The sequence below is a fragment of the Triturus cristatus genome, chromosome 6, assembly GCF_964204655.1.
Source record: "Triturus cristatus chromosome 6, aTriCri1.1, whole genome shotgun sequence".
Taxonomy (NCBI): domain Eukaryota; kingdom Metazoa; phylum Chordata; class Amphibia; order Caudata; family Salamandridae; genus Triturus; species Triturus cristatus.
Genome location: NC_140589.1, coordinates 1,483,704,136 through 1,483,724,521, shown reverse-complemented (window position 1 = coordinate 1,483,724,521; position 20,386 = coordinate 1,483,704,136). Strand labels below are relative to the sequence as shown.

Below are 20,386 nucleotides of genomic sequence, written 5' to 3'. Positions count from 1 at the left end.
GCCTGAGCAAAGTGGACAATTTCAATAATATGATCTACGGGTTAGTAAAACCAAAATAATCACATTCTGTCATTAAAGGTGTAATAAAAAATGTGCTAGCTATTGTAATGGAAAGTTTCAATTTTATTAAGGACAAGGAGGCGAGGGTTATGCTGTTCTTTCTTCGCTTTATTCAAACAGCAGCCATGTGAAACACAATAAGAAAACTTAATTTCCAGTGAACCACTGGGAAAGAGACGAACTCCAGGCCAACCAATCCTCAGGCAGGGTCACTCATCATATCCCCCTCTAGGCTCTCCTGCCTCCTCTTTCTTGCTGCGACAAAAGCCGATGTTGTTGTGCTTTAATCTTGTTTCAACGACTCTGCTCCTGAAACAAACCCATTCATGTTAACTTTCAAGAAGTTCTTGAAAGAATAGAACAGTAGCATAATCCAAAGCTGAAGCCTGAACAGAGCGACCACCCATCATCATTATAGTAATAATTGGCATAACCATAAACCAAATTAGAGTGGAATAAATAAATACTCAGAACATCAGAAGTCAATCCATTAATCGAGTGGGCAGAAGATAATCGAGCACTGATCCTCGCCTCTGTGTTCGTAATAGAATTGAAACTTTCTGTTACGATAGCTAGGAAATGTTTAATTTTGTGTCCTGCCTGAAGCCAAGCATTATGCTAGTTCAAAGCTTAACCACCAATAAGGCTGTAATGGATGAGACTGGTTTGAAATAGAATGTCTTAAAACTGGGATCATTACACAAGTCTGCGGCGTTGAAGATATCCTCCAGATTGCAACCCAAGGGCAAAAAGCTTTAGAGGCCATAGCCCCTCAGGTAGAATGATCCCCGAACATCTTGGTGTAGATACCGACCTCTTGCATAGCCCATCTTACCCACCGTGCTATAGTAGGAGAGGACACCTCTTTGTGTGTGTTTTTTTTTAAAATGGCAATAAGCAGTTGACGTTCTCCAGGTGGGCAGATGTCTTCAGTCTTGGCCTCGTAAGCTTTCAGGCACCGAAGAATTCATAACTTGGGGGGAGTCTACAGAAGCCGGATATGCAGCAACGCGGGAATTACATTTGGTTCTCCTGGATATATGGAAAGTAACCCTCTCTAGAGTGAAGGTTCTTCCTGTAATATTCAAATCCCTGACGTCCTTCTCGCTGGAAAGAGACAAGGCATGGCAAAGTCGCCAGCTTTGCTGATATATCCTTCCTAGAAGTGCAGTGATTGCTTGAAATCCCTCTGAGTAACTTGCGGGCCAATGGATGTTCCCCCACTGGGTGACCAGCAATGTCGGCATGTCCTGCCGATTATCGCCGAATGAAAGGTGTTGACCAATCTATAGGCTTTGCCTTCTGTGGCCAGAGAAGCCCAAAAATTCAGAATGTCTGTCCCCACAGGATCCAAACATATCTGCTGACACCAGCCCATCCAACGAGACCAGGCCGATCTGTATCACTTGATGGTATTATCTGCCCAAGCTCTGTAAACTAGGTTTGCAGCTTCTCTTGAAAGGCCCAGGACCTGCCATCTTGCCCTGTAATCCTCCCGGCCATAAAATATAGAGTGCCCTCTAGAATTAGGTGATGAGGGTCCCAAGAAAGTTTCATCAGAACTAGAAACCGAACTTGAAATCTCCAAATCACTACCAGCTCCGCCTGTTGTATTGGAACCTGAGCTGCCAGCCTCATGATCATGGTGAACAGAGGAAACTCATCACCCGCCTCCTGTCCTGCAGAAAAGCATATGTCGCTACTGCATGTGGGTACGCTCTCCAGCTGTAATACCGGAGAAGCTGATAATCCAGACGGGACATGAAGAGGTCCACCGTGAACAAGCCCCACCTGTTCGACAGTGCCTGGAAATCTGTCGGGTCTAGCTTCCAGACACTCGTGTCTCTCAGATGGTGAGACTGCCAATCTGGCACCTGGTTGGCTGAGCCTAGGAGATGTTCGGCTGTCACCGAAATGTGGTTCTCAAGACAATATTCCCAGAAGCTCTGAGCTTAGTTCAAGAGAGCCTTGGATCGCGTTCCACCCAAGTGGTTGATCTACCGAATCACCGCTATGCTGTCCATCTTTAAGAGGACACAACACTGCACTTCGTCCTTGGTTCAACATTTCCCCACAAATGAGCCGGCCAATAATTCAAGGCAATTGATGTGCAAGGACTGTTCTGAAGCAGACCCACTACCTCCAGTGGCAAAGTTCCCACATCGTGCCCCCAGCCCATACATATGGCATCCAACTCTATTACCAGATCTGGTTGGTAACCCAAAATAACTCGCCCGTTCCAAGTTTCCATAAGGGAGAGCCACCAACGAAGATTGTGCTTCGCAGCTTCCAAGAGGAGAACCCGCTGAGAGTATGTGAGCCCTCTGTGGAGATGTAAGGACTTTTGATGCTGTAGAGCGCAGTAGTGGAGGGGCCCTGGAAATATGGCCTGTATAGATTAGAAAAGAAGCCCTGCTATTCCTCGCAAGTTACTTGAGTGATGGTTTGGCCAGGATTCTGTGAATCTCGTGGTGGACGTTGTAAATCTTCCTGAAGGGAATACTCTATGTAGATTTGACTGAGTTTACCATGAAACCCAAGAATGTGATAGTCTGAGTAGGGTTTAAGATTGATTTTGTCCCGTTGATATTGACCCCTAGAGACTGAAGAAGCTCGACCGTCCCATGCAGATGTGCCTACAATGTTCGTGGACATTGATCCATGAGGAGAATGTTGTTGAGATACACGATCATGCAGATGCCTGCCGCCCTGAGATGTTCCACTACCAGTTTCAAAACCTTGGTGAAACACGGAGGATATAACCAAAAAAAGAGTGGTGAACTTGAACATTTGGGATCTCCATTGGAATTGGAGGAACAGATGTTGTGGCTAGTAGATCAGGATCGTCCGATAAGTAAGCATTCTTGTCACTTTACTGCCCATCGATGGACTGGAACATTTTGCCCGTAGACAACTGTACACTTCCTTGTCCAGGAGTTTCCTCTTGTCTGCCCGCAATGTATGTGGTGACTTTTTCTGCTGGACCCCAGTCTGAGAAGTGAGGGTGTATGAGATATTCTGGTTCTAGCATATCCGAATCCTTGTCGCACAATTCCGACAGAGGGGAGGGGGGGATCCCCCCCAGAAATGCCACAGACTGGTGCCATAGCCTGTCCAGCTCCACATCGCCATCGGATCCCGCAGGGAAGTCGTCCCTGTCTGGTGAAAGGAGGGGGGGGGGGGTGGGAATTGTCAACCTCTCCAGGTTCAGCCTCTGTTAAGGGGAAGGAAGTAGGTGGAGGAAGGAGAGAGGAGAGAGGAGGGAGCTTCTTAAGCCTGGCGAAGGCATCCAAATCAACCCTGGGGTCATGTGCGGGGTGGCGTGTCATTGACTGGCTGCCCCGGAGGTATGGGGAACAATGGTCCATTGGGTCTTCCCATGGAGAAAGGGGTTGGTTTTAGGCATGATGGCCATCTCTGAGAGCTTCTGCTCCAAGGGCGCCACCGCGTCTTACACTGTTCTGTGAATGGAGGCATCCAGGGCCTCGTAAACTTGTTGGTAGTGGAGAAATAGGAGATGGACTCCTCTTCCAGATATGAGTCTTCAAACTCCTACATAATGAAGGAGGGCAACTGACAACTGGGGAGACCCAGATAATATGGAAAACCTGTATAGATTTAAAACGTAGGATTATCCTGGCTTGACAGACAAGCAATACTAGTCTTGGACACCACACACCCAGATTATCTTTACACAGTTTGCACCTTATCAGAAAAGCACCTGGGTTGTCCCCCAAATATAGTGCTTTTTCAGTGCAACAGTACTGACCTCGCGTGTGGACTTATACACCAGGTGGCCATGGCACACTTAAGTAGCACTCCGTGGCGAGAACATAGAAACGGGCTCCAAAGGAGGTCCCCTCAACGTGCTCTGGAGACAGGTGCATATGCTCGTCGAGACTCGTATCATTGGTGGCACGCGCCCTCTAGCACTGTGCGCCAGCCCCAGAACGTCGCTGAGGCGAGATAAATGGATCACAGCGGCCACAAAGACTGTCGGCTCCTGGAGCAGCATAGAAAGCGAAGGCAGGAGAGTCTCCAGGGGATATGAGTGACCCTTCCTACGGATTGGTTGGACTGGAATTCTTCTCTTTCCCAGAGGTTCATAGGAAATGAAGTTTTGTTATTGTGATTATCATGGCTGCTCTTTGAATAACAGAAAGAACAGCATAATCCTCGCCTCCAGTGCTGACATAGAACTTCAGCTGATGATGGAAAGCACCAAATTAGACACTGTCACCATATAGAACTACTTGGGCGTGTAGTAAGCTAAAACATAGCAGGATGTAATTACAAGCATTGGTGAAGCCAGTGGTTCTTGTCTTAGGGACCTATTGGCTTTGCCAACAGACTTTTTCACTGATGCTGTAAGAGCAGCATGGCTAAAGAATTTTTAAAAATCCTGACACGACTTCCTGTGCATTTTGTTGGCATGTGCACCATGCATATGTGCCATCTAAATGACACAAGTACTTTTTACTTTTATTTACAGATCTGAGTTGAATCGGTATATAAAGAAAATGCGAAAACAAATTGTTTCTTGTTATTTCTTTTTAAGCAGGTGGGGTAAGTAACACGGTGTACATGAATGGTGTAGGAGAAAAGCAAACTGATCACGAGCAATGTGGAGCAAGGGGGCAAAAGCAAACTGGTGCGAGAGAGAGCAATGGGAGGCTGAGGGTAAGAAGCACAGAGGTTAAAGCAACAAAGGTGAACATATTCACAGAGCAGATGGGGAGCAACACAGACGAAAGACAAACACTAAGTGTGGGGGGGGGGGGGTGACGACCGCACTAGGGAGACTGCTGGAAAACCCATGCAGTCTATTGGGGGGCAGGGGGGGGGGGGGGGGCAGGCTTAAGACAAAAAAAAAGTAATTCCCTAAAAGTGAGCTGTGGATGGATGAAGTAAATTTGTCAATGTTCAAGGAGATGGACAGACAAAAGATGGACAAAGTAAGTCATCAAATAACAAGGCAGCAAATGAATTACCAAAAAGCCTACCAATGGCGAGCAAATGGGCTTGTTGCAAGCCACTCTGTTCTTGGCAAGCCCAAAATAAGTGTTTGGCAACCAGATAGCTGTGCTGTCTAGTAGGCTCAACCTAAAAAAAAATCCACCTACCTTCAACACTCATTAAGAAAAGCGTATTTTAGTTTACAGAACTCAACTGCCGAATCTATCCTAGCAGTAATTCCTGTCTTCAGTTTGACATGTCACTTTATTTTGATGACCGTGGAAGTGTCTTGCTGGGTAACCCTTTTGGCAAATGCCTTAAACATATTTTTTGTCTTTCTACTTCTGTCCGCTCAGCCAGCTGAGACTAGAGCTTGCCTTGATACAAATGGCCTATTTACTGGACTCTGTTTATTAAACTGTTTTAGATCACGCAGAGCTACACTGGATAGATACTTTTAAGCCAATTCTCTAGACTAAGGTAGGCACGAGAAAAGTAACCGCCCCTTGTAAAAAATGGCAGTGGAATTGTCAATAGATCTGGGATCTCAAGTATATGGAGATCCTTAGGTTCGAGGCATGTGGGCTGCTGAATTCATATCTGTGCATAGATCGCCGCCTAGTGTTGGGTCCGGATGTTTGCACGTTGTTGTCCTGGAAGAGTCTTCGAAGTATCCTTGGATAGGTGACTCCTCCCCTGGACTACAGTGCGCATGGGCATCCTCTCCATCCTCAGATTGTTTTTTTCCGCCATTGGGTTCGGATGTGCTATCTTAGCTCAAGTTAGGAAAAAATTTTGTCGAGGCCTTTAGTTCGCGTCGGTACTGTTTATCGATCGGTTTTCGATACTCTCTGTTGGTTTACTAACTTCCAGCACCGACTTTGTTCGCATTTACCTGTCCATCAACTACTTCGACGATGGAATCGAGGACGCCATTCAAAAGGTGTCCGGTATGTAATGCGAAGTACCCACACATCGACGTCCATCCGGTGTGCAACAAATGCCTTTCGCCGGACCACGACGAGTCGACATGTATGGCCTGTGCCCGGTTCCGTTCAAAGAAGACTCTGCGGAATCGTCGAGCGGCGAGGCTCGAAGCGCAGCACGCGGCACCGGCCCCAGCTGACATCTTCGACGACGCGGACGACGTCGAAGAAGTAGAAGTCTTACCCTCCAGTCCCGTTTCCGACCAAGAACCCGGATCGGACGAGGCCGACGAGTCACTCTTCCACAGAGGTGAAGACGACACCGAGGTAGGAGACGACGAGGAGGCCTTAGGGGCCGAAGAGAGTAGCTCCGATGATGAACAAGGCCTACCTGTTCAAACCGAGAATTCACCAGTGCCACAGACTATGGCTCCGGTCGAGGGATCGCCTTCGGGCCTTACCCGAGACCTATCACGCAGTCCTTCGGCCCCGCCCTCGGGCCCGGCCTCGGACGTTCAGCGGCAGCCATTACCGCTTAAGCCAGCTGGTTTCCCTTCCACGAAACCGAAACCGAAAGCTGCTCAGGTTCCTACGAAACCGAAACTGAAAGTGGCGCTAGTCGGATCGAGGCCTTCAACACCTTCGACGCCGGCGCACCGTGTCGGCACCGACCGCACCAAGGGGGACTTCGGTGCCGAACTCGAGACGGGCGACATGGGAGTCGACAAACGGAAGAAGGCCATCGGCGCCGAAAAACCTGCTCGGTTACCGGCGTCGACGCCACCGACACCGAGGGCCGTCCCGCCTGCTACGCCTCGCAGCACCCCCTCGACGACACCGAAACCTCACGTGTCGAAGACGTCGACGGTGATCTCCGCACCTCGGCTCGATGCACCACGGGCGCAGAAGATATCTGCAGCCGCCTCGACGACCCTGGCGGGGGCCACGACCTCTAAGGCGCCCCGAGTACGGCCTGGCGCAATGCCAGGCTGCAAAACCAAGGCTGCCCTCCAGGACCAGTCGGGTTCGATCGATCCAGCGGTTTCGTCGGTGCCGACCAGCATTACCTTCGGCTTGCCTCCATCCACAATCCCGAAGGCGTTTCAACTCAGGACACAGGCCACCAAAACTGCGGTTACGCCTGTCGAGCCGTCACCGTCACGCGTCATCGACGCCGACACTGGCAGGATGATTCTCCACGACCGAAGGATAACTTCGGAACCGCCATTGGAACCTTTCAGGATCCCGCTAAAGAGGAAGCTGCCTGTGGACACAGAACCTCTCCTGTATGAACCCTTTCATTCACCCTACCAGGATCCACACCGGGCCTCCCCCACACGCTCCGACACGGATGCATTGGAGGACTACATGGGTGAACAAGTCCCCTACCATGTGGACACGGACCCTGATGACCAGCAGGACCCTGACCAAACTTGGGGCGACCCTGCAGACCCCAGTGCACCTCTTGATGCACAGGACCCACAACTATATGGGGCAAAAACGTCACCCACAGAGGATACTGCGGCGTTCAACGCTCTGATTGAACGGGCGGCGAACAACCATGATGTACAGCTTCACTCTGATATCATCGAAGATGACTTTCTAATGGACACCTTTGCATCCTCAGAAAGACATGTAAAGACTCTGCCAATGTTGAAGGGGGTCCTTAAGCCAGCCACTGACATTTTCAGGGAACCCACCAGGGCACGAGTGATAAACCCCAGGATCGATAAGAAATACAGATCAGCACCTGGGGATCCTACTTACATCAGAGGACAATTACCACTCGACTCCATCGTTGTGGCGAATGCCCGCAAGAGGGCACACTCGCAGACAACGGGTGACGCTCCTCCCCCGGACAAGGAGTCCAAGGTGCTGGAGACCTCCGGCAAGCGAGTTGCCGCACAAGCTGCAAGCATATGGCGCATAGCTAACACTCAAGCGCTCCTCGCTCGCTACGATAGGGCGCACTATGACACAATGGAGCAACTCCTTCAACACCTCCCTGACCCCTACAAAGAAGGTGCAGAAATCCTTATCAGAGAGGGACAGCTACTCACAAATGCTGCCATCAAATGTGCACTAGACGCTGCTGACACGGCTGCCAGGGCCATCAACACTAGCGTCATCCTACGACGTCACGCCTGGCTACGTATCTCAGGATTCAAGCCTGAGGTACAAAACAATATCCTTAATCAGCCTGTCAACCCCGACTTTTTGTTCGGGCCTGAGGTTGACGCCACCCTCAAGAAGATAAAAAAGGACACGGACACTGCAAAGTCCATGGGCGCCCTACAAACTCAGTCCTTTCGGAGCGGCTCCTTTCGTCGCCCCGGAAACAAGGGAGCAGGCAGAGGACAGGGGTCACAACAAACATATAACAAGGGTAATACGCAGACCACCTACGATAAGAACACCCGAGGTGGCTATCGTGGCTCCAGTACCAAGGGCAGAGGACGTGGCTACGGCAACACCAGGTCCTCCCCCAAGAACAAGCAGTGACGCCCTCTCCCTTCCTCCCGACCACATAACACCTGTCGGGGGAAGGCTACAACGGTTCCTGTCCACGTGGAACTCCATCACCACGGACAGGTGGGTCAAAGATATTATAAAATACGGTTACTGTCTGGAGTTAACTTCCACTCCACCCACAATACCACCAAGAAACCGTCCTATGTCTTCAGAGCACTTGACGCTCTTACAGCAAGAGGTAGAAAGTATGCTTCTAAAAGGCGCTATCGAGGTCGTACCCGTCCACGAGCGGGGCACGGGGGTTTACTCCCTCTACTTCTTAATTCCAAAAAAGGACGGGTCGCTCAGGCTTATATTAGACCTGAGACCCCTGAACCAGTACATTCTTTCGGAGCACTTTCACATGCTCACTCTACAGCAAGTCCTTCCGCTTCTCCAGCAGGGAGACTTCCTAGCATCACTGGACCTCAAGGATGCGTATTTTCACATACCCATCCACCCCTCACACAAAAAATACCTCAGGTTCACTGTTCAGGGGCAGCACTATCAGTTCAAAGTCCTTCCCTTCGGCGTGACAACAGCGCCCAGGGTTTTCACAAAGTGCCTAGCTACGGTGGCGGCACATTTACGGAGACAGCACATACACGTCTACCCCTACCTAGACGACTGGCTCGTTCAAGCGAGATCGGCCCAGCAATGTGCAAGCCACGTGTCCCGTACCATTCACCTTCTTCACAGTCTGGGATTCTCACTAAATTACCCAAAGTCTCATCTCCAGCCCGCACACGTACAACAGTACCTAGGTGCGACTATAGACACTCTGGCGGCCACAGCTCAGCCAAATTTAGTGAGGATCAACGGCATACAAGCGCTGATCTCCAAGTTCAGACCCAACCACTCGCTTCCAGCGCGAGTGTTTATGCAGTTGATAGGCATGATGGCCTCCTGCATCTTCATAGTCCCGCACGCGAGATTACATATGCGCCCACTTCAGGAGTGCCTAGCACGTCAGTGGAATCAGGCTCAAGGACAGTTGAAAGACCTAGTGTTGGTGAGCGGTCGGGCATACAACTCTCTGCATTGGTGGAATCCACAAAACCTTTGCAAGGGCCGACCGTTCCAAGAGCCTGTTCCACAAATAGCACTGACAGCGGACGCGTCTCTCCAGGGATGGGGAGCTCATGTACTCCACTACACAGTGCAGGGACTATGGACGACACAACAGAAGAAGATGCACATCAACCTTCTGGAACTGATGGCAATCTTCCTGGCCATGAAGGCTTTCAAAGTACATCTGTGCAACAAGGTCGTGTTGATCCGGACGGACAACATGACCGCAATGTACTACATACAGAAGCAGGGAGGGACACACTCTCCACAGTTGTCTCATCTGGCTCAGAGCATGTGGAAGTGGGCCATTCAGAGGAACATGTTCCTCATGGCGGAACACCTCCCCGGCAAGGACAACCAGATGGCGGATCTGCTCAGCAGACACAGCCACCAGATGCACGAGTGGGAGTTACACCCATCGGTACTCCAACCGTACTTCCAGCAGTGGGGTCACCCAGAAATAGACCTATTCGCGACAAGCGAAAACGCAAAATGCCAAAGCTTCGCCGCCAGATTCCCACACCCGCAGTCGCAGGGCAATGCGATATGGATGAACTGGTCCGGCAAATTTGCGTACGCTTTTCCTCCAGCACCGTTGATACCGCTAGTGGCTCGCAAACTCCGACAACACTCCCTGACACTCGTCCTAGTTGCTCCCACGTGGGCACGCCAGCCGTGGTACACCACCTTCCTCGAACTTTCCGTGGTACCGCATCAAAGGCTGCGGATCAAACCCGCGCATTTGACGCAGAACCATGGAGAGGTTCAGCACCCAGATCCGCAACAGCTGAACCTGGCGATCTGGCTCCTGAAGTCCTAGAGTTTGGCTATCTCAATCTGCCACCTGACTGTATGGACATCATCAAGGAGGCCAGGAGACCCACTACAAGAGCTTGCTATGCAGCCAAATGGAAACGGTTCGTCATTTATTGCGGTAATAATGACATTAACCCGCTGGACGCATCCATCCACAACATCATATGTTACCTCTTACACCTATACCGATGCAATCTGGCGTACACCTCTATACGGGTCCATTTGACCGCAATATCAGCCTATCTGCAAACCAGGCAGCACCTCTCTCTCTTCAGAGTGCCTGCCATCAAAGCATTCTTGGAAGGACTCAAACGAGTCATTCCACCTAGTCACCCACCGGCTCCAATGTGGAACCTCAACTTGGTCCTCACACGCCTGATGGGTCCACCCTTTGAACCTCTACACTCATGCGAGATTCAATTCCTTACCTGGAAAGTAGCCTTCCTGGTAGCGATCACTTCCCTAAGAAGAGTTAGTGAACTCCAGGCACTAACCGTTCAAGAGCCATTTATTCAGGTTCACGCCAACAGGGTCGTACTACGTACCAACCCCAAATTCATGCCCAAGGTAATATCGCAGTTCCACATGAACCAGACTATTGAACTGCCCGTTTTCTTCCAAAACCCACAAACTGTTGCAGAGAGGGCATTACATACACTAGATGTACGGAGGGCCCTCATGTACTACATCGACAGGACTAAACCCTTCAGGAAGACAAAACAACTGTTCGTTGCCTTTGCCCCACACCACAAAGGTAACGCCATCTCCAAAGCAGGGATAGCCAGATGGATAGTTAAGTGTATTCAAATCTGTTATCAAAAGGCAAAACGCACATTAACTATTCCACCACGAGCCCACTCAACACGCAAGTTGGGGGCTTCCATGGCCTTCCTAGGAAACATTCCCCTGCATGATATATGCAGAGCAGCCACATGGTCCACTACACACACATTTACAAAACACTATTGCGTAGATGTGCAGTCAAAACAGCAGGCAGCTGTAGGACAGGCTGTTCTCAAAACACTTTTTCAGACCGCTGCAGCTGGCACGGGTAGCCGCCGCCAATAGAGGGCACTGCTATGTATTCTATGCACAGATATGAATTCAGCAGCCCACATGCCTCGAACTGAATATGCTACTTACCAGTATGCATCTGTTCTTGGCATGTAGGGCTGCTGACATTCATATCGCCCTCCCTCCTCCCCGGCGCCTGTCGCAGCTGCAGCTCTCAGAATTATTGCAAGCATGGTCATCACTTTCTGTATCTACTCCATCACTGCCACAATGGCGAAAAACAATCTGAGGATGGAGAGGATGCCCATGCGCACTGTAGTCCAGGGGAGGAGTCACCTATCCAAGGATACTTCGAAGACTCTTCCAGGACAACAACGTGCAAACATCCGGACCCAACACTAGGCGGCGATCTATGCACAGATATGAATGTCAGCAGCCCTACATGCCAAGAACAGATGCATACTGGTAAGTAGCATATTCAATTCCCTGTGTCAATTTAAAATGTTGATCAAGATCTGTGAACTTTCCTTTCTTGATGATCTCTTCAAGTTTAATATGCTTAGAAAAGCATACTTTACATAGTCCACGTACATTTCATTGACTCCTTTGCCTTGTCCCATTATCCCTGCCAAAGCACAAATTGGTACTAAATATGAGATTTTGTTTTCTGTTACTCTATAGTGTCAACATAGATATTGTTTGGTGAAACAGACTAAATTAAATGTCAATGCTGTGAATTGTGTTAAACACTCAAAACTCCACTTATGTATTTTTCTTCCGTTGCAGAATAAACATAAAGGCTCGCAAGACGCATAATTCAAAACTTTCGTTCAGTTTTACAAGCAGTGTGTAATTGGTACCAGTTTCCAACTGCTTGTCTGATTGATTTGATTATAGATCTTATTGACTACGTTTGATTCCATAAAAACAATTTCATTGTTTTACTTGAAGTTTCTTAGTTAAGATTAATGATTTTAGCAGCGTCTTAGTATTTGGATTGCACAGAAAATGTGGTTTTAATGTCAGTTTTATCCCATTTGGTAAGAATTTCATACGGGTGACTATGTAATATGGTCCAGTATTGCATATGGCCATTGAGGGGTTCTGGTGCCAACAAAAAACACCAGGCCGAAGGCACAGAAAATGCAGAGATGGCAATATATGGGACCGTACAACACATTACCAATTTTATTTTATGTTGCATGTTTATTTTTGGTCAGTTAGCTTGAACAAGCAGTTTTCTTCAATGATCAGCTCACAATGGGCACAGATTGGAATTAGATTTTAGGCTTTGTTTACCTTTCTTCAATAAATTGTTAATAAAAGAATGACCAGTGGTGAGGGTCAGTGGATTTGGGGAATTCTGTTGCTACAGAGTTAACTGCATCATTATGGATTTACTGCATATGTCACATCTGCAGAATTTTTATATTTCACCTAAAATTGAGTTATTCTCAAATAGATGAAAATAATATAAAGTATGCTTCATAACCTGCGCTTTTTTACCGCCTAATTTAGATAAACTGGCCACACAATTTGCCGCCCATACCGCATAATCCTAGTATCCCAGGCAGTGTTAGCTCTGCAGAAAGTTTGGAGGCTGTCATTATGATATTCAAATTCATATTTTACGGCCAATTGTGAAATATTTCCGATCAAATATGGGTTTTTATGCCTGCATTTTACATCATCAAAACAGGATATACATTATTTGCTTAACCCCTTCGATGCGCATGACGGAGTGGTTCCGTCACGCGCGTCGGTCACGCTGTGCGGGTGACGGAACCACTCAGTCACGGCCCCGCCCGCCCAAGAACCCTTCAGCACAGCGCGGTAATCCGCGCCGCGCTGAAGGGGTTAATCCTGCCATGTAGTGTTGGGCTCATGCGTGGCATGTTACATTTGTGTTCTGATTTGTTTTTTCTTTTTTTTCAGACTCAAATTGATCACTACCTAGGACTCGTAAACAAGAATGTTAAAGATGTTGTTGCTAAGTAAGTATTGGCATTGGGCAAATTTACACAGACTATCTTTCTTATATGTGGTGCTGAAGATGGGGCTGGTTCAAACCCAGGGCAGACAAAAATTGAAACAATTTTAGGTTCACTGAAAGGTTAGAGCAGAGCCTTAACAGAGGACTCCCTCACACACAACGTGCAGTAGAAATCTGAGTTATGGTGACCTCTAGGGCGAGTAGGAGAGCTTAAGCTTCTACCTTATTGGCTGATGTTTGGGTTCTTTCAAATGAGGTGGATGGGTTGCTAAACATACTATGTTTCAGACCTATGACACTTTTACACCATGAACTGTACATTTTACACTGTATGTTGCTATTTTAATGTACCGGGGATTCCCAGCCTGACAAGGGGGTATGATTCAAGCATATGAATGTATAACATAACCATGTTGGAGAACTGAATTTACAGGTAAGTAACTAATTTCTTGTGGGACTTCTATTGTAGCAAATACATAGACCCTTGCTAAGAATCCTTTTCTCAAAACCCTATGACGAGAGTTTGAGGTCTTCCTGTCTCTTGTTATATTACATTGTAGTTGTGTTGTCTAAGGAAATCAGTCCAAAGCCTATCCGGTTTCATAGGTGGAAAAGCTGTTCTGACTTCCATCATATTTATGCAGCTTCTTCTGTTGGAGAACAGGACCTCGGAAATGTAGTCTCCTGTAAATAAACTTCCTGACTCTGAAGGCTATTTGCACATTTTGCCTCTTGAACAGGGTTTCTTTCAAGAACTTCATCCTAACAAGTGTCCTAAACTTTGAGTAATAACTTTTCCTGTCCCACCAGTTTCATCTCGATTGGTTTCATTGATGGTGAAGACATTCCTGAAGCACTGAAGCAGTGCCAAATGAAGACTGGTATTTAGAATCAGAAAACTTAAGCAGCCCTCCTGCCTATCAAATCCTCCCCATCAGACAAAATGGAGCACTTTTCCTGTCTCTTTAGAAGCAAAGGCTCCCTAGAAGGCTATTCTATTTGGCAAGACCAGTATAGAATCTTCTGAAATTCACTGACCGTCTCAAAAAATACATAAGAGATGCTGAGTTTCATGTAATTGTAGTGTCCCATTTTAATTGCTTGACCTAATGTGCCAGTTATCCAGATCTGCAAAAATAAAGATGCACCGATTTTAGAGATAAACAGTCCCCACTTTCATGTAACATGAATTCATTTCTAGGCTGAATGTTGGCCGAATGATATAACCTTGAACTTAGGTAGAGACCTTACTTAGAACCTGATGTATCTTCTGTGTTAACTCTAATGATGTATGGGATAAAAGCGTTCTTCACAGGGCAAATATCCCTTTTGACTACAAATAGTGATTTGGTGTAGAGCCAGCATTCTGGAGTGCGTTCCTTGATAACGTTTTTGAATAATTTCAGATAAAGAATAGTTCTGAAGCATGTTTTTCCAAGAAGAATCTTACAAATAATGTTTTATTACTATCTTACCGACCTCCCACAGTGTAACCTTCTTGCGAATGTAGAATTAGCTGTGACGTGGTGGTATGTTTGCTAGACTTGGTTCATGTTCTGCAATGACCTGAAATTAATATATCAAAGACCCATGGTTTCTGTCCAACGTAAGCTTTGTTTACTCTGTTGTGATCATGAGGAGTTTTATTCATAACACACATGGCCAACGGTAACAAAGTATAACTTTTAGGCGGAAGAAACTGAGTTGCTGATAGACGAAAGAGCACCTCCCCTTTTCCTTGAGGATATGAGTTTTCTGCTGTTTAAAAGGCAGCATCTGCCTTATTTTAAAACGGTTTCCTCTGATGTGTATGTAGTGTCAGACCCTTCTTTTTATTTCCACTACTTTGTATTTTAGATTTAATCCTTGTGAGAAATTGGGTTACTGGTTGATTGGGGTGGGAGCTCTGGCCAACAACAACCACAAGCCTTGTCAGGGTAAGACCTACGTAAACCTCATATTAACCTGTGCTGAACCCCCTGGTAACTTGGCACACAGCAGTCAGGCTTAACTTGGAGGCAACGTGTAAAGTATTTGTGCAACACTTCAAACAGTGAAAGCACATAAAAAGATCCCAAACCAGGTTAGAAGAATGGAGCCAAATATAATAAATAAGAGACCATAACAAAAATCCAGCCAGTAGAACCAGAGTTATGAATTTATAAAGAATACAGTGAATAATAGTGCCTAAAGTGCCAACTGTGGCTATCTGGACTGGGTGAAAGTCAAAAGTTCAGGCCGACCGCGATGGAGCTCAAATCGGATACAGGCCCAGGTTAGTTTCCCTGAAATTTTACTTTCTCAAGTTTTGTGCCAAGAGTTCCTTTTGTGTTGGAGAGGGTTGCAAGGAGAGCGTCGTTGGAGACTGTTGGTGTGCTGCGAGGAGCACACAGGGTGTCGCTGGCGGGTTGGTTCTTCGTGTTGATGCTTTCCCGCCGGAGGTGGATGCTGCGATACGAAGAGATTGGCTGGTGGCGGCTCGTGCTGATGTTCGCTGCAAGCGGCACAGTCTCTGTGCGAACCGGTCTGTTCATGGTCACAAAGAGCACAAAAGCTTGATTTAAGCTCTCTGAACCACACCAATAGTCCAGGACCTGAGGGGCACCACTTGGTGGTCAAACATGCTGCAGCTGGGTCCAAGAGCTGGTGGGGGATCCTTTTATGTATTTGAGGCTCAGATCAGGAGGCCAGCAGACTAGCCCTTGGAGTCATTCTTGAGTCATGGGTTCAAGAAGAAGCTGCCGGTCCAGCTTTTCTTCCCTAGGCATAAAGGCATCAGGCCAGCACAGCAGGGCAGCAGTCCCTTTTGAGCAGCAGAGTGGCCGTCCTTGCAGCAGCACAGCAGTCCTCCTCCTTGGCAGAGTATCCACAGGTCTAGAGGTGTACTGAAGTGGTGGTGTCTAAGGTCCAGCATTAATACACATTTTTGCCTATTAAAGTGGGGAAGAGGCTTCTGGAGGCATGCCTTTGAAGTGCAAAGATGCCCTGCCGTCCTGGCCGTGGCTCTATACTAACTTCAGGGGGTAGAGACAGGACACAGCCTATTCAAGTCTAAGTGGGGCTGTGCCTAGCTCCTCTCACCCACCCTGCCAGTGGTGGTCCGCCCAGTCACACTTAAGCTCCCCATTGTGTGTGGCTGTCTAGGAGGAATACTCAAATCCCAGCTGTCAGCTACACCCAGTCATGTGACCAGAGACCGGCTACAGGCACTAAATGACTAAGACAAGAAAATGCCAATGTTCGAGGCATATGAGCTGCAGATTGTACACTTAGCATAGGTCGCCATCTGGTGTTGGGCCCGGATGTTTGCAGTTTGTTTTTCTTCTTGGACAGTCTTTGGAAGTCACGAGTTTGGTGACTCCTCCTTCGGTCCGTACTGCGCATGGGCTTCGGCTCCATCCTCAGATTGTTTTTTTCCGCCATCGGGCTCGGATGTGATACTTCGTGCTCCGGCTTCGAACTTCTACGGTTCCAGCCTCGACGGAAAATCCTCGATTCTTCGAGTTCCTTCATCATCTTCATCTCTCGAAGCGGCACTTTTCTCCATCCCGTACATCGACACCGGCCTTCGGGCCCTCCGCGACTCCGGTCCCGGCCGATGGAAAGGACTCCGTTCAAAAAGTGCCCAAAATGTGGGTCTAAATTTCCCCACACCGACCTCCATCAGGTGTGTAACCTTTGCCTCTCTCCGGAACACGAGGCTAGAGACTGCCCCGCCTGCAAGTCTTTTCGATCGAAGAAGACCATCCGAGATCGTAGAGCTCGACGCACCATGGCGCACTCATCCTCGGCAGCTCCACCGGACATCTTCGGAGACGACGCCGAAGCTTCAGGGCAAACACACACCGAGCAGGAGGAAGACGTCGTCAGCGCTTCCGAGGCCGACGACTCCGACGTGGAGGACGTTACACCAGCGCAGCGGGCCGTGAGTACTATGCCCCCTCCCACCCCCGCGCCGAAAAACAAAGAGACTCAGGTTACTCCCTCGCCTGCCGGCCTGGGCAAAACCAAAACCAAACCTTCGATCACCCCACCTTCGGGCCCGGTGTCGAAGCACCCAAAGTCTCATGGCAGCTCGGGATCGAGCCAGCCGACACCCGGTGCCGAAAAACAGCATCCGGCACCGAAGACTGCAAAATCCAGCTCGACTCCGAAACCACCGGTGCCGAAGCCTGGACACTCGGTGCCGACCAAACACAATCACAAATCTGTCGGCACCGACGCTCCGGCGCCGAAACATCATTCGACGCCGAAACACCCGGAGACCTCAAAAAAGCATGGCGCACACAGACCATCGAAACCCCCGGTTCCGAAATCACCGGTGCCGACAGACGACTCGACACCGTTGGCTCTGTTTACACCAGACCCTTTACAAAAGACTTTGTCCAAAGATCCAAAGACTGGGCTTTTGACTTTAACTACCAAGAAAAGACGCCTTGATGCTCCGGCTCCTCCTCCTCCACCCAAAAGGAAGGACTCTGCTACTTCTCCCCTCAGAGTGCCCTCTCCACCACCCCTACCCACTCCACCTCCTCCACCACCTCCACCTCACAGGTCTCCGCCACCTTTACCTCACTACAATCCGGCCCCATCCCCAGATCCGGATGATGGGGATCCGGACAATTACCCGGCGGACGCCCCAATGGATCCCACTCCACCAGGGACCCCAGATCCATGGGAGGATTACAATAACCCTGATATACCCAATGTACCTCAGGACGACCTATACCCATCAAGGCCGTCTCCTCCAGAGGACTCCTTAGGGTTTCATCATTTAGTGCAGAGAGCAGCACACTACCATGGGGTGGACATGCACAGTGAACCAGTAGAAGAAGACTTCCTACTGGATACATTTGATATACAAGACAAATCTACTTCCATTTTACCCATGCTTAAGGGTGTCACCAAGCACGCTACAGAGGTGTTCAAAGACCCTGTCAGAGCCAGAGTACTGAACCCTAGAATAGAGAAGAAGTACAAGGCGGCACCCACAGACCCTGCTTACATCAAGGGCCCTGCTCCCCTAGATTCCCTAGTTGTCTCCACAGCTAGAAAGCGGGCTAACTCCCAATCCTCAGGAGATGCCCCACCGCCAGACAAAGAATCTAAACTTCTTCACGCGTCTGGTAAACGCACCGCCTCCCAAGCTGCAAACATGTGGCGCATTGCAAACACACAAGCACTGCTTGCGCGATATGATAGAGCACACTATGACGAACTAGAGGCTCTTATGCAGCACCTTCCAGAAAAATACAAGCACAAGGCTCATGACCTTATACAGGAGGGTAAACTAATCACAAACACCTCCATTAAGTGTGCCCTCGATGCAGCCGACACTGCTTCTAGGGCCATAAATACCAGTGTCCTGCTTCGCCGCCACGCCTGGCTCAGGATCTCAGGGTTCAAACCTGAAGTCCAGGCATCCATACTCAATCACCCCTTTGACCAGGAAACACTCTTTGGGCCAAAGGTAGACGAAGCGCTCGAAAAGATGAAGAAAGACACAGACACAGCAAAGTCTATGGGGGCACTCCAAACACAAGCCTCCAAACGTTCCTTTCGACGCTCGTCCTTTCGTGGCACAGGTAGAGGCTCCTCCACCGATAATGCCTCTACCTCCTACAAGTCCCCTCCTCAAAATACCTTTTCAAAGGGCAATCAGAGAGGTGGTTACAGGGGTAACAACAATAAGGGCAGGGGCAAAACCAACAACACCCGTTCTGCCACCCCCCCCCCGCACAATTACTCCCCTCCGCTCCCCCCAGACCATTCCACTCCGGTCGGGGGCAGACTACAAAACTTTATCCACGTATGGGAGTCCATAACATCGGACAAATGGGTGACCCAAATCATTCGGTCAGGGTACTGTCTAGAGCTAACATCTACCCCACCCAATATCCCACCAAGGCACCGTCCAATGTCTCAAGAACATTCCACACTGCTCAAACAAGAGGTACTTTCACTCCTGCAAAAACATGCTATAGAGCAGGTCCCCGTCAACCAACGAAATCTAGGGGTCTACTCTCTATATTTCTTAATACCAAAGAGAGACGAGACCCTCAGACCCATTCTGGACCTCCGGCCTCTAAATGCCTACATACACTCAGACCATTTTCACATGGTCACTCTACAACAAGTCCTCCCACTCCTCTGCCAGGGAGACTTTCTCACAACCTTGGATCTGAAAGACGCATACTTTCACATTCCAATACACCCCTCTCACAGGAAATACCTCAGGTTCGTGGTGGACGGGCAACATTACCAGTTCACGGTTCTCCCCTTCGGGGTCACCACCGCACCACGGGTGTTTACCAAATGCCTAGCAGTAGTAGCAGCACACCTCAGACGTCAACATATTCACGTCTTCCCTTACCTAGACGACTGGCTGATAAAAGCCGCGTCCTACGACCAATGTGTGCAGCATACAAACAGCACCATCCAACTGCTCCACCAGCTAGGCTTCACGGTGAACTACCAAAAGTCCCACCTCATACCATCTCACACAAAGCAATACCTCGGGGCCACTATAGACACCTCCAAGGGTATTGCCTATCCAAACTCAGCCAGAATCACAAGCATTCAAGCCTTACGCAAAACATTCCTTCCTCAGCACTCTCTTCCAGCAAGAGTGTTTATGAAGCTCATAGGAATGATGGCGTCTTGCATTTTCATAGTGCCCCATGCAAGACTCCACATGCGTCCACTTCAAGAGTGCCTAGCACAACAGTGGAACCAGGCCCAGGGTCAGCTGACGGATCTGGTGTTGGTGGACGGCCGCACACATCACTCTCTGCAGTGGTGGAACACCACAAACCTTTCCAAAGGGCGGCCGTTCCTGGACCCGGTTCCTCAAGTGACTCTAACAGCGGACGCATCGCTCTCCGGCTGGGGAGCGCACCTTCTACACCTCACCATGCAAGGTCTATGGACGCCACAGCAAAAATCGCTCCACATCAACCATCTGGAGCTCTTGCCGATCTTTCTAGCCCTAAAATCTTTCCAAAAACAGATTTCGGGCAAAGCAGTCCTCATTCGCACA

At 48.8% G+C, this 20,386-nt stretch overlaps 1 protein-coding gene across 2 annotated transcripts in view; it reads left to right on the top strand.

Annotated features, from left to right (window-relative positions):
• Nucleotides 1-20,386, top strand: part of RTN4 (reticulon 4) — a 232,072-nt gene that overhangs the window by 204,952 nt on the left and 6,734 nt on the right. For both annotated transcript variants that reach the window (XM_085612601.1, XM_085612600.1), the window contains one exon: nucleotides 13,290-13,348. In XM_085612601.1, the coding sequence (XP_085468727.1) occupies nucleotides 13,290-13,348 (59 nt within the window). The remainder of the gene's footprint in view (nucleotides 1-13,289; nucleotides 13,349-20,386) is intronic.